The following is a 14,923-nucleotide window of genomic DNA, read 5'->3' on the forward strand; positions in this document are numbered from 1 at the left end:
TATTTAATAACTGGAAGTTTGTTACCTTCTTCATCTATTTCATCCATCCTCCCAACCTACTGCTTCTCTGGCAATACCAGTTCTATGTATCTAACAGTCTGTTTCGTTTTCATCTGTTTTGTTTTTTAGATTTCACATATAAGTGAAATCCTATGGTATGCATCTTTCCTTGTCTGACTTGTTTTACTTAGCATGATACCTCTAAGTCCATTCATGTTGCATATGGCAAGATTTCATTCTTTTAATGGCTGAGTAAAATTCCGTTATATATACCATACCTTCTTTATCCATTTATCTGTTAATAGACATTTGGGTTGCCTCTGTTTATTTCCCATTTAAATAATGCTGCAATAAATGCATGGTGCATATGTCTTTTCAAATTAGTGTTTTCATTTTCTTAGGGTAAATTTCCAGTGGTGAAATTACTGGATCATACAGTATTTTTAAAATTTTTTTTTTGTATTTCACAAGCATATTACTAATCAGAAGGTCATCAGCAGGCCCAGCCCAGGGAAGTGATCACCACAGGTTCTAGAAGTCAGAGGCCAGCTCCCTGAGCCCGCCTGAGACCTCTCCGGAGATCTGGGTCTGCAGAGCATCAGCGGAGCCTCACCCACTCAATGTACTCGTGGCGGGCTGCTGTGAGGGTGGTCACAAACACAGTGCTGTCTTGCACAGTAGCTGCACCAGTTTACATCCTCACCAATAGTGCACATGTGTTCCCTTCGCTACATCCTCACCAACACTTATTTCTTTCCTTTTTTATATTAGCCATTCTGACTGGTGTGAGGTGCCATGTCACCACAGTTATGATTTGCATTTCTCTGATCATTAGTGATGTTGACCATCTTTGCATGTGTCTGTTGGCCATCTGTATGCTTCTTTGGAAAAATGTCTACTCAGGTTCTCTGTTCATTTTTTAATTGGATGATGATGATGGTGCTAAGTCATATAAGGTCTTGACACATTTTGGTAAATGTGTAACTTCTTATTAGAGATAACATCTGCATGCATCTTCTCTCAGTAGGTTGCCTTTTTGTTTTAATTATTTCCTTTGCTGTGCAATTTTTATTTTATTTTGATATAGTCCTAATAGTTTATTTTTGCTTTTGTTTCCTTTGCCTGAGGAGATATTTCCAGGAATAAATAGCTAAAAGTGAAGTCTAAGACATTACTGCCTATGTTTTTTTAGGAGTTTTATGATTTCAGGTCTTACAACTAGGTCTTTAATTCATTTTGAGTTTATTTTTGTGTATGGTGTAAGAAAGTGATCCAATTTCATTCTTTTATATAGAAGTGTCTGGTTTTCCCCGCATCATTTATTGAAAAAACTGTCTTGGGCCACCTGGGTGGATCAGCCTGCTAAATATCCAACTTCAGCTCAGATCATGATCTAGCTGCTTTTAATATTCTCTTTTTATCATTACTTTTTGCTATTTTAATTATTATGTGTCTTGATGTGGACCTCCTTGAATTAATCTTGTTAGGGACTTTCTGTGCCTTCTGAACCTGGATGTCTGTTCTTTCCCCAGATGTTATTACTCTCAATGTTGTCACTGAGTTCCCTTAACTGATGTTCATTTTTTACTCGTTTTTCTTTTTGCTTTTCCCCTTGGTTGCTTTCCATTACCCTCTTCCAGATTGCTGATTGTTCTTCTGCATTCTCCAATCTGCTATTTATTCCTGCTGGTATATATTTTTATTTCAGTTATTGTATACTTCATGTCTAACTGGTTCTTTTTTATCCTTTATCTTTTGAAAATTATCACTGAGTTCATCCACTCTTTTCAAGTCCATTATCTTTATTACAATTACTTTGAATTCTCTATCAGACGTATTATTTATCTTTGTTTCATTTAGCTTTTTCTCTGTGATTTTTGTCTGATTCTTTCATTTGGGACATATTCCTCTGTCTCCTCCTTTTGTCTAAGTCTTCATTTTTATGCATTAAGAAGGTCAGCTATATCTCTGGGTCTTCAAAATAGTGACCTTGTATAGAAGAGGCCCTGTGGTACCTTGTACTGCAACACTCCCCTGGTTACTAGAACCAGGTGCTCCAGGGTTGTCTTCTGTGTGACTTAGTGCTTCCTACTGTTGTCACTGAGTTGCACTTGTTTTGTGCCCAGGCTAGCTGTACTGCAGTGGTGCATATATACTCAATGGCAGGGCCTGCTCCCTATGCAGCAAGTTAAGAAACTTAGATGTAGGAACTGTGGGTATTCTGGTGCATGAAAGTATCTTCCCTTCTCCCTAAAACAGGAATCTGTTTGAAGTGGTGCTGATCTCTCCTGAAGCAGATTGCAAGATGTGGTGGGGGGCCCAGTTTCCTATTGCCTTCTTGCTTCTCCTGGAGTTAAGGCCACTGATTTTTAAAGTAACTGGAGTTCAACCCCACTGATTGTAAAACCTCTCAAATTGAAACCCCGCTGATTTTCAAAGCCAGAGCTTATAGAAACTTCCTCCTAGTGCAGGTCCCCAGTGTCTGGGGTGCCTGGTGTAGAATTTAATCCTCTCACTTCACTGTACTTGTGGTGTCCCTTCTGTTGGTGGTTAGTCTCGCTGGGGGGCTGGTTCATGCCTGTGTCTCCACCCTCCTGCCCTTTCTGATGTGGACTCCTCTCTACAATGAATTGTGGAGGCCTGTTCTGCCAGTCTTCCGCTCATTGTCAGAGTTTGTTGCATATGTGTAGCTGTTATCTCAGTGTGTCCAAGGAACAAGGGGACTGAACACCCTCCTACTCTACCATCTTGCGTATACTCCCCTGAAAACCTATATTTTATAGCCTTCACCTTTACCAATTACTAATGTTTTGTCAGGTTTCCTTTCTTTCTGTATGTGTATATATATATGTTATGAAATAATGTTATGAATATATGGGAAATAATGTTATCTCTATTCAGATATATATGACATCCTTTGTTTTGCTGAACCTTTTGAAAGTAGAGACCTCACCCATAAATATTTCAGAATGCATTTTGTAAGAATAAGACCATTTTTTCCTATAAAATCACAATACTAGTTTCATGCTTGACAAAATTTATATTAATCTGAAATGTTATTTATATACATTCTATGTTCAAGTTTATCTGATTGTTCCAAAAACTGTTTTTCATACCTTTTATATTTCTTGGCTCCAAGATCCAAAATTTATATATTGTCCTTGGTTATTATGCCATGTAAATTCTTTAAATATAGAACATTTCCATTTTATATTGTTTTTATTTTGTTTTCATGATACTAGCATTTTTCTAAAGTCCAGGATAATTTCTTATATAGTTCAATATTTTGTGTTTATCTGATTAGATTCAATGGTAATGTTTTAGCATGGGTAATACTGATTTTTTGGTGTATCACATCAGTAAGCATATGGGGTCAGATATGTTTCTGTGACTACTTGGTATGTCCCAAAACCCATTTCTGTGATAGAATACTAATAAGCATCAGAAATCTATAAAATGACTAAATACCTTAGCAGGCAAATTAAGCATTTTCATTCGTGAGAAATACTGTGGCTATGTACTATCTTTTCTAATGGGATTTTATTTAAGTACTTCCAATTTTATACTTGTTTTAAAATATAATTAAAAGATTATATGAGCCTTCTTGGATTCTGAGAAGTATTTAAAAAGTATGTCATCTTTCTTGTCTTATTTATATACGTTATAGGCTTAAAAAAAGAAGAAACTAAAATACTGAATTATGTGGTTTTCCCCAAGCAGGCTTATTTTAATTAGAAACATAGATGGTAGATAGATTTGTCTAAACTTTCATTAATTGTATAACAGGCATCCACACACTTTTTTTTGTATAATAAAGGTTTTCTTAAGGCCTTGGTTAATTACATGGTTATTTTATACACATTTGATAATTGAGCAAAGGAAAACAGAGGACTGAATATATGAAAATCTAGTGCTCACTTGAGTTGTCCCTCCTAATTTCCTGACCCATATATTCATTTATTTAATAAATATCTCCATGTGGTTGTGTTACAAATATCATACATTTGAAGTCCTAAGTCTTTACTCCTTTCATATCTTCCTAATCTAAACTTTTCTTGTGTTTCCCATAGTGATGAATAAAATGATTATTATATTCAATTTCAATATATTTGAATATATTCATATTTAAATATTCAATATAATGACTATTATATTCAATTTGACCTCTAATTATTCCTCTCAACTTAAAACCCACATGCAGTCAGCCACCAAGTCCTCTTGACCTTGACTAATGTCATCTTATGTATCCCAAATCTTACTTCCAAACTTGTAATTTCCACCTTAATTTACAATCTCATCAAGTATTTGTATAGTAGTAACAATTTCCTAATTGACCTACCTACTTCAATTATTCTCATAAAATCTTTGTCTCATTGTATAGTTAGGTTGATTTTTGACCAAAAAAAAAAAAATCCAAATATTATTCTCATTTACATTCTGAAAACCTATCAGTATCTTCCTGTTCATTTAAGAAAAACAATCTCTTTATGGGATGACGTGGCTTTTTTTCCACATATTGACTGTATGTCTCTGTTTTAGACACTATGAACAACAGACAGAAATATTTTAGATTCTGATTCAGTCATTCTTCCATACACACAGCGTGCATGCATTCCTGTGCTAGGCCAAAGGAATTCAATGAAGAACAAAACCTGACGTGTTTGTTTTCACAGGGCTTAGAATACAGATAATTTAAAACTGACACAGATAAGAATAAAAAGCGTTGTTTTCCTATAAACTAATTTGTGATCTTAGAAACTGAATTATCTTCTTAAGTTCTTACTTTCTTATCCATATAATGAAAATAATTTCTATCTCATAGAGGTGTTTTTATAAATTGAAAACAAAAACAGTGGAAAAAGAAATAGGAGACACATTCTGTGGGATACAGATTAAAACTTAACTTTGTGACAAAATTGCCTTAGGGCAGTGGACAGAGAATGATCACAAAGGAGTTAAAGATTGAAATATAGAGTTGATAAAATGGGAAAGAATATAATGGGGAGCCTCATTAAATTCAAAGCTTGGGGATAAATAGGGAGCAAGATAAACATGAAAAATAATTTTGAGGTCTCCCAAGGTGCAATCAGTTTTCTGATGAATAAGAGAAATTTGCAAATATGGATGAAGACATGGGCAAAAGCAAAGTTATTAATGTTGTTCCTCCAGAGGAGATAATTGAGTCCTGATGGGAGGTCCCTGAGAGAAGGTAGAGATTGAAAAACACAAAGGTCTGAAGACAAACCTTGATAAGTGAAAGCACTTAAAAATGAGAAGAAGGGTCACATGAGTGGTTCAGTCGGTTAAGATTCCGACTTCAGCTCAGGTCATGATCTCAGGGTTTGTGGGTTTGAGCCCTGCACCCAGCTCTGTGCTGGCAGCTAGCTATCTTCGGATTCTGTGACTCCCTCTCTCTGACCCTCCCCTGCTCAAGCTGTCTCTTTCTCTCTCTCAAAAATAAATAAAACATTAAAAAAAAAAAAAGAATGGGGAGAAGAAACAAGCTTCAATAAGTGAGGAAGGAAGGGATATAAAACATTAGAGGGTATCCTGATGTTACAGGATGAAGAAAAGAGAGATGCAGAGTGATTGAGGTCTGAGTTTTGTGAATTTGAGGTTATCAAGGCTCTATGATAGATAATTTTTTAATAGAGAGGAAGATAATTTTTAACTGAAGAGAACATAGAGGATAAGAAAACAGAAGACTGAGCATATACTACTTTGAGAAGCGCTTCAACATAAAAATATTTTTTTAATTTTTTAAAGGTATATTTTTTTGAGAGAGCACATGAGGACATGTGTGGGGGAGGCGTAGAGAGACAGGGAGACTGAGGACCCTAAGCAGGCTCTGTGCTGAGAGCCCAGTGCAGGACTCAAACCCAGAAACTGAGATCATGCCCTGAGCCAAAGGCAGATGCCACTGAGCCACCCAGGTGCCCCAGTATAAAAAAAAAAAATTTAAATATACTTAACTACGGTAAATTCAGGGAGATTATGGGCTCAATTTTCTTAGGCTAATAGAAATATATATGTCAAGAGGAAGAAGGCAGTAGAGAAGAATTTTGAAAATGGAAAAGAAATGGTAATTCATAAAGCAAAATTCTTAAGATATGGAAAAGGATTAAGTGTATAACACAGAGGTCAAAATTAGTTTCAAATTATTTATTTATTTACTTAGAGCACAAGCAAGGGAGGGGCAGAATGAGAGGAAGAGAGAGAGAATCCCACACAGGTTCCACACTGTCAGTGCAGCGCCAGACATTGGGCTCAACTCATGAGCCGTCAGATCATGACCTGAGCCAAAATCAAGAGTAGGTTGCTCAACCGACTTAGCCACACAGAGCCCCAGCTTTAAAATGAAAAACAAAACTTCAGTGAGATGTAGAGATAATGCTCTATCACTATCTGGAATGTGGGTGTTCATCTCAGGTGAGGCGGGGAAGGGGGAAGAGTTCTGGATCAAAGTGATGCTGGGAATGCAGACACAGAAGTCCTTTGGAGGATTGTAGTAGAAAACTAGGAATAAGTAAATAATAAGGAATAAATAAGTAAGGAATAAGTAAAATAATTATTGGCCCAACTAAAGTCAAAAATAGATATCTGTTTTATTCTACCACATCTGCAAATGATGAAAATTGGGAGTAGGCGTGGGAGTCGGGATTAGATACACACTAAGGGTTGACTACAGTGTATTAGAACAATGGTAAATGGAGAAACTTGAGGAATTATCTGGAGTTGAAGTTGTGAATGTCAATTAAGGCAGAAGATGAAAGGGACAGGGTATTTCAGAATTGTCAGACAAACACAGCTAAAATGGCTGATTCTGATTGGAGGGGGTTAGGTGAGTACATGAAATCGAAGAACTAACTCAGCAAATGTCTAAAAGAATTAAGATATAATAGAATATAAAGTGCTGGTCAGAGATAGAATTTTCAGATGTTAAAAGAAGAATAATTCTAAGTAGCAAATTTATTCTATTTGAATATAGGATAGTGAGGCAGGAATGAAAGCTGTGCCATCTGCTTTAAAGCATCAGGATCTAATGAACAGAATGGGTGTTTTCACATCTTGATGGGTCTCTTCCTCAGTTTCACCTTGAATGCTACTACTGTAGGTTCCTATCTACACTGATGTATTTAGACATCAGTACTGGGAGAAAACAGATAAGCAGATAGATTCTGAGCTTGATTCTGAGCTCTAAAATCTAAACAGGTATACTGCATGTGAAATGTATCAGAGAGTCATTATCCCATCAAATGTTCACGACCCTCCTTCCTCTCATACATTATGCAGAGGTAAATAACTTTTTGTTTGCTGCCCATGGTGCTTATATAAATGATTCTAAAGGTACAATATTCCTTGCTCTCAAATTAATAACTCAGAGTTTGAATGAAAAAAAGTGAATATAAAAATGTTCTGCCATATTACAAGAGAGGTTCTGTTAAATTAGAGTTAACAAGAGTCCTTTTCAGATTATTTAATCTCATTAACAAATACCATCATTTGGCTAAATATGGAATATCTTAATAATGGCTTGCATCTCTTATGTGAGAAACTTGAGTCTATGTATAAGATGTGCTGATTATGTGAGATAAATTCACGTAAAACGAACAACCAAATATATGTAAAACAATTGTGCAAGTGTTCTTTGCCTGTCAGAAAAAGGGACATTATACAAAGCTATTTGACACTGCCATTTACCATTTTTTGGTAGATAAACACAACGTTATAAATATTTGGCCTTGCCTTTGAAATTGTTACGGTGCAAACAGTCCACACAGCATTTGGAGAAAATTTGAAACTCCCCAAATAGACTTTTTCTGTCTGTTTTCTCTCTACTGAAAAAATAATTTTAAACATTTATATTGAAAATATTTGTGCATCCACAAGATTGAATATCTTTAGAAACATAGAATAAATTATTTTATAATATTTCGAGACAAAAATACATTATTAGAGCAAAGGATGGCTTCAGTTTAAATAAGTCAAGTCAAAAACTGAAAGCATGATTTAGGAGTATGTCCTACATTTTGTTCACTTATCACCAGTGATGAGAAAGAAATTTATTGGTTGATCCTAAAGTAAGTATCCCCGGGGACCTGTTTGTCGGATCATATCCATGGACAGACATTGACTCTATTGGTGTAATGGAAATTCAAAATAGATTACTTGATGAATTTGTAATCTAGCCAAAGCTTCAGGAACACCTCCAGTTTCCTGTATACTCTCCTTCTCATATTTAGAGATACTTAAATAAAGACCTACTTGAAAGAAAGAATAAAAATAAGAACTTTGATTTAACCTGAGTTTGTGTCCTCTATTCTTTTAGGTATACATAAAAGGAAAACAAAAGAAAGAAAAATTGTATACATTTATTGACGTTAAATTTATTTCAGTTTTGGAAGTCTGTTACACAACAAAAATCACATTTGTCTGGAATTTTACAATTTATGAAATAATTTCACACCCACGATTTCTCTTAAGTTATGTGGCAGGCCCGAGGTCACTCAGAGACATGGAAAAAACGTAACATATGATGAAAATATTAAATCAACTTTTTATCTCAAATGACTGCAAAACACACTCTATTCATTTGGAATTATATTTTCTCTATTTTGCCAGACTTAGCCAATTCTGCTATGCAGATTTTATTTTATCAATTATTTTGTAATAAGCTTTTAGACAGTGTCAGAATTATAATTCTCCCACTGTCAGACTAAAAAAAAAAATGACACACCTTCTAAAATAGCTATTTGTTGAGTAAGTGGGAACTTTTGGAAAATTTTGAAAATGTTAATTAGCTAAGTAAATATAAGCACATTTAACATAGATATTCTTTTATCTTTGGACCCTTCTCAAGTTGATGTTTAAGAGTCAGATGATTGCATTAATATTTTAAAACTATAAAACTCAAATACCACCATTAAAAAAATATGTGATGCTTACAATACAGCATGTAGAAGAATAAGCAGGTTTGGATCTAAAAGAAAACTACTGAATAGTCCATGATAGTACAAAATCACTGGTTAAATGTTAATTATATCATAACTGAAAATTGTAGAATGAATGTGACAGTGTTTCAAATATGAAGAAAAAGCAAAGCTAATTTTCCTTCTACTTCCCACTGAGCTCTGAATCTAAAAAAGTACAAAAGAAATTAATGTAAAATATAAAGAGAGGGGACACCAAAAAAAAAAATGGAAACGATCCACACTTATTCTGCAATTAAATGACAGGTATCTCTTTTGAATAGAAAAGAAGTTTAATCAAACATTTGTAAATTGTCTCTAAAAAATAACTAACTTAGGAATTCTGCAAAAGAGAACATGTTCTTCATTAGAAATTGTTCTTCTTATTAAAATGTCCTTTTTCTGGGGCTTCTTTACAGGCTAATTTTTTTAAAGCACATGACATTATTCTGATAGTAATTCTCAAATGTGCAGCGAATGTCTGAGTCATCTCCACTATTTCCTAGAAGCCTACTTATTGCTAAGGGAAAAGATTTGGCATCTCTTCTGTAATTTTACCAAACGTCTGAATGGCATAATAAAGAGAAGGAATCTGTCTGCAAGGTGACCCTTTATTTGTAAAATAGCTATTAGATAGCTCTTTAAATTCAGCGATATCTTGTGTCCAGTAATTCCAAATGGTACATCTACTTTATAGCACATGTTAAATTTGGCAAGTTGTGTTATGTCCTTAAGCACCTAGAATTTATTGGATAATAAGAGGACTGGTATAGAGAATGGAATCTGTCAAAAATGTTTTTCAAAGTGTAATTTTTACAAAAATTGGGTTAGAATCACCATCTGATCATTACCAAGCCTTAACTGGTTAGTTCCACATGACATACACTCATTGGTAAGTTTAAAAAACTGTTGGTTAGATGCTTCGATGAATGGGAATCTTGTTTCAAAGATGGAAGAAATTAAACAGATTTTGTTCGTGAGGGGATTTGAGAGTAGGAGGGTAAGAAGGTTTAGGGCAGTTCCACTGAACACTTTTATGTCTTAATGAGGCCACATTTTGTATAAAAATTTATAGTTTAGAGAATTTGAGTCCAAGTCAACAATAAGAATTGAAGCAGAGCTACTATAAGACTTTGTTGTTTTGAACTTGAAAATTGAATGATCATACATAGAACTCAGAGTCCAGGAATAAAAACTTAAATATTTGGAATAACTTGGAAGAGGAAGTCTTGAGAATTTGAATCGTCTGGAGTAAATAAGTTAAGTGCACATATTGTTGGAACCCAATAAATCTATACATATTGTATGGTAACCTTGGAACTGAATTTCATAAATTATGATTGTCTTGGGAAAGTAAAAGATGAAATAGTGTTACTAATGATTCTTTTATACCTCTGATAGTAAAAGTTACCGTCTCTTCTTGATCTAACTCAACCACTTTAAAGTTAATTGGTACAGGGGAAGGAAAGAGGGAAAAATAGTCACAAACAGAGAGAGACACAGGCAAATAATAAGAGACTCTTAAAAACAGAGAACAAACTCAGGGTTGACATGGAGTGGGGGAGAGGGGAAAATGGATGATGCGCCTTGAGGAGGCAATTGTTGGGATGAGCACTAGCTGTTGTATGTAAGCCATGAACCACGAGAATCTACCGCAGAAACCAAGAGCACAGTTTACACACTGTGTGTTGTTAGCCAATTTGACAATAAATTATATTAAAAACAAATAAATATTTTTTAAAAACAAAAAAATAATTGGTATATTGAGAATATGTCTATTCTTTTGAAATTTTATTCAAATATAGGGATTTTAAATACATTTTATCATTAGTCTTCTACCACTGTTCTTAGTACAAGAGGGACACTGAATACATTTGTATGAATGCATGGCTTTCCCTCTCAACTTTTATTTGCTTTTTCTATGTCCACATTATTTTTAGTTTTAGTCTTGATCAAAGCCTCAGAGAATGCTCTGGAGTGTGAGGGAAAGAATATTTGCTGCTTTCATAAGAACTGGCCCCAACATGTAAGTTAGCAACCCCTAGGTGGTTGCTTGCAAGTGCTATAGCCTCAGAACTTGTGCATAAAAGGAGAGAACATTCTCTTTTCTTTGAGAAGCAATTGCTGGGAATCCCACGGTTGGTTTCTGAGACGTTCTTGCCACTGGGAGAAATTAGACCCAGTAAAGGGGCACTTAAAGAAGATATTTTGTGTGAATGATACACAATTCTGAAATAAAATGAAGTTTTTTTGTGTTTAAGCAGGAAGAAACCACAACTGATTTTCTTGTTTTTATCCCTCTATATAGGTCTTTATTTTTATGTCAAAAACATATTTGTCTTGTGGTGACCACTACTTGTTAGACTTTTTGTTTAGAAAAATATGTAGCATACAGATTTTCATTCAATTCATTCAACATTTACTTTATAGTTCTGGTGAAACATTGTGCTGAGTTTTAAGAAGATGAAAAGATAGAAGGACCATAATTCCTGAGCTGAATCAATATATAAATATCCTAAAAGGCTTTAAATGGAGTATTTTACAAAGATACAGGCAAATCAAAGCCAGTATTCAGAAATCTGGACAATGTTATTAACATAATTTAAAGTACCTTACCATTACTCTGAAATTAGTTGAGACTAATTGGTTTTAACAGCACAAGTAATTAAATAACATATTCAATTTGATATCAAACAACTCAACATACTTAAGTTAAAAAAATAACCTAACTATTTATAAGTTGTAATTAAAGAATTGCTTTCAATATTAAATAATTGATATTCAGAAAATGATTAGGGTATAATAAAATAATAAATGCAAATGAGTTTTATTTTAATAATAGTAAAATGTATTATTGACAAAGAGGAATTTAATTATCTCAGAAATACTTGTCTCTCCTTAATCAAAATAAGTAAAATCCTAAACAAAAAAGTAAACATTTATGGAGTACACTTAAAGCCTATTTGTTTCCAAACACATATTTATAATAAACCCCCCATATGGTAATATACCTAAAATTAAAATTTGAGAAAATTTAATATATCATAATTGAAGAAAATCAGGGTTTTCAAAACAAAAGGAAAAAAGATTACCTAATAACAGCAACTTTAAAGTTCGTGCATCTCGCTCAGCATCTTCCTGCAGCTTTTTCTCCAGTTCTTTTGATCTTTTGGCTGACTCATTGCTCTCTGAACTAATGCCACTTCCCATTTTGTTAGTTTATTTGCCCAAACTTTTTCAAACGTCGAGCACAACTCTGGCTTGGATGGAGGATTCAGGAGCAGTGCTCTGTGGAGGCTTCTAACAGCCCATTCCCTCCCTAAATTCCGCTTTGACTAAGGAGATGCTTTATGAGCTATCACCTGATCAAAAGGTAAAACCATACATCGCTTTGGTTGTATGGCTGGAAGCAAAAGAGGAAATTCATTATGCTTTCAAATTAAGTGACCACTTATGGCACGTCTTCAAAAACTTGCTCATCTTCCTTAAAGAATAGTGTATAATAATGTAGAACATGGTCAGAATCTATATACTAAAGTTAGTGTGCGGTGAACAGTTCAAGTGGAACATTTCTCCCTAACAGGCAATCTTTATTACTGTGCTTTAGACTTATTATTACTAATCAACAAGCATATATCTTCAGATATTTGAGTCTTCAAATTCTATATAGTCACTCCAATATCACTATCTGAATATTTATACTGAATCATCTAAATTTATACTCTTGTATGCTTAGATTATCACTCAAAATTATTGGGAATCTTCTAGTATTAACTAGAAAACATCCTTTTTTTAAAAAAAATGGAAACAAATCTAGTTGTTATATTTTTACATACCATTGTATTGCCACAAACAGAATTCAAAACACACTGCTATTAAATTATTGATTTTAACCTCATAGGATCCATCTCTGTAAAATGAGCTTTTAATGTTGTGAGAAAGCCAATCCATCAACATTACTTGAAGGCCCATTTGGTGTAGATACTGAACTGTGTTCAATTTAGGCAGTGCATTAAGTCTTTGGGGCTATTAAGCAACACCTGTTGTGCTGGAAGGACTTTCATTGATTTGGTACCAAGGAAATAAAAAACAATGTTCTCTGAACCAGTAGGTAATTTGGTTCTTCCTGAAAAGTAAGAACAGTAAACACATCTAAACATGTTCCATGCCATTTAACTACCCCAATAGATGTCATGCACTTGAGATCTGCATGGTTGGGGACAAAGATTATATTATGTTGTTCAACGTTTTATTTATATGAGGCATAAAGCACTTGTTAGGTAATCTATATATGTAAAGAGAGACTAATTGGTTTTAACAGCAATATCTATCTATCTGTATATGTAGATATTATAAACAGGGTTGGTCTCCTGTGGCAGCAGGCAAATCTTTCCATGAATATTTTGGGATTTGTGAATGTGCCCTAACCAGGAAATTGTAGAAGACAGTCAATCCATCAACATGTCAGCGCTAATCTTCTTTTGAGTTCTTGTGCAAAGTTTGAACAGGTGAGGTTTTGCATATTCATAAAACAAGCAAATTTTAAGCTTCCAAATTGAACACGTACTCCTGATTTGTTTACTTTTTCACATAAAATATCAGGCTGAAGATACATAAGCATAGTCAAAACTCAGGGCTTTCATCTCTCTGAAGCCATGTTATGATAGTATAAAGATGTGGAAAGGTAGGTATGCAAGGGTTTGTGCAAATCACGTGGTATTGCTTTTACAATGCAAAGATCCTACCCCGTAGGGACAAGATTTGCACCGCTTAGTTTGTTTATACCAACCCATGAACACAGAATTCACTCTGACAGCAATGCAAAATAATAAATATTAAAATAAATTTGTTTTTGCCTCTTGTCTTTATATCAAAATCAAATATACTTAGTACCTTGAATACACAAGATTCTTGTATGTTTTATAACATTTATGAATTAAGAGATTTCTTACAAATTGCATTCAAGTATATATATGCCCACAAATATTTGGTGGGGACATACCTGGGTTTGACAAGCTGTGCATTTTACTAAGACTATTTAAGTAGGTTATTAATTTAAACTGAGCAGCTCTTCCAGGACTATATACAATTTTCTGCACTGTATGAAATTAAAAACGTCTACTTTTCTGTGTAATCCAAAATGTTTAGTCATCAACTTTGAGATTATTATGTGAATTTTTCATCAGTGATTAAAATAAGCTTGATATAAAATTCAAGGCGTGTCTATATTTAGGGGAGGCAGGCTGGGGAGAAGCCTGGGAGAAGAGAAACGTTCCTTTCTCTGCCTTCTCCCCTGTGTACCTGGGAAACATTTTCAATAATGAGCTGGGGTTGTTAATACAGCTATTAGTCCTGTTGTTTGACTCAGGGTTTTTGCTTTCTGGATCTAAAATGTTGAAAATGAAATCGTCAATTCCACTAGAGTGGGGACACTATCTTATTAGCTTTGATATGTTCCGCGGTATTTGGCAAAGTGTTAGCCAGGAAATGATGAAAAATTATTTCTTGGTAATAAATTGAGGCCTGGAGTTCTTTTTATTTCTTTCGCTCTGCTAAAGTGACAGTAAGATTAGGGTTCCTTTTTGAAGTTCAATGTGGGTCTATCTCAACACCCTAGAAATTTTTAGAGTGTCTCAAAAAATCAATGGAAAAGCTTAATTTTCATCTGAAATAGTGTCAGTATATACAATTACAACTGTTAGCACATTTATCTTTTCTTCTAAGCCTTAAAAATAACATTAGTATTCTCCAAAGAGGACATCCAGATGGCCAACAGACACATGAAACGATGCTCAGCATCCCTCCTCATCAGGGAAATACAAATCAAAACCACACTGAGATACCACCTCACACCAGTCAGAGTGGCTAAAATGAGCAAATCAGAGAACTCTAGATGCTGGCGAGGATGTGGAGAAACGGGCACCCTCCTACACTGTTGGTGGGAATGTAAACTG

The 14,923-nt window shown here is 34.4% G+C and overlaps 2 protein-coding genes across 5 annotated transcripts in view; one reads left to right on the forward strand and one right to left on the reverse strand.

Annotated features, from left to right (window-relative positions):
* The window catches only part of GNAT3 (G protein subunit alpha transducin 3), a 52,895-nt gene extending 40,716 nt beyond the window's left edge, over positions 1–12,179 (reverse strand). The window contains exon 1 of the mRNA XM_039252481.1: positions 12,062–12,179. Within this exon, the coding sequence (XP_039108412.1) occupies positions 12,062–12,179 (118 nt within the window). The remainder of the gene's footprint in view (positions 1–12,061) is intronic.
* CD36 (CD36 molecule) overlaps positions 1–14,923 on the forward strand; it is a 187,887-nt gene that overhangs the window by 13,070 nt on the left and 159,894 nt on the right. The window lies entirely within an intron of this gene.

This window comes from Hyaena hyaena, unplaced genomic scaffold (genome assembly GCF_003009895.1).
Source record: "Hyaena hyaena isolate Hyena2069 unplaced genomic scaffold, ASM300989v1 scaffold_415, whole genome shotgun sequence".
NCBI classification, from domain to species: Eukaryota; Metazoa; Chordata; class Mammalia; order Carnivora; family Hyaenidae; genus Hyaena; species Hyaena hyaena.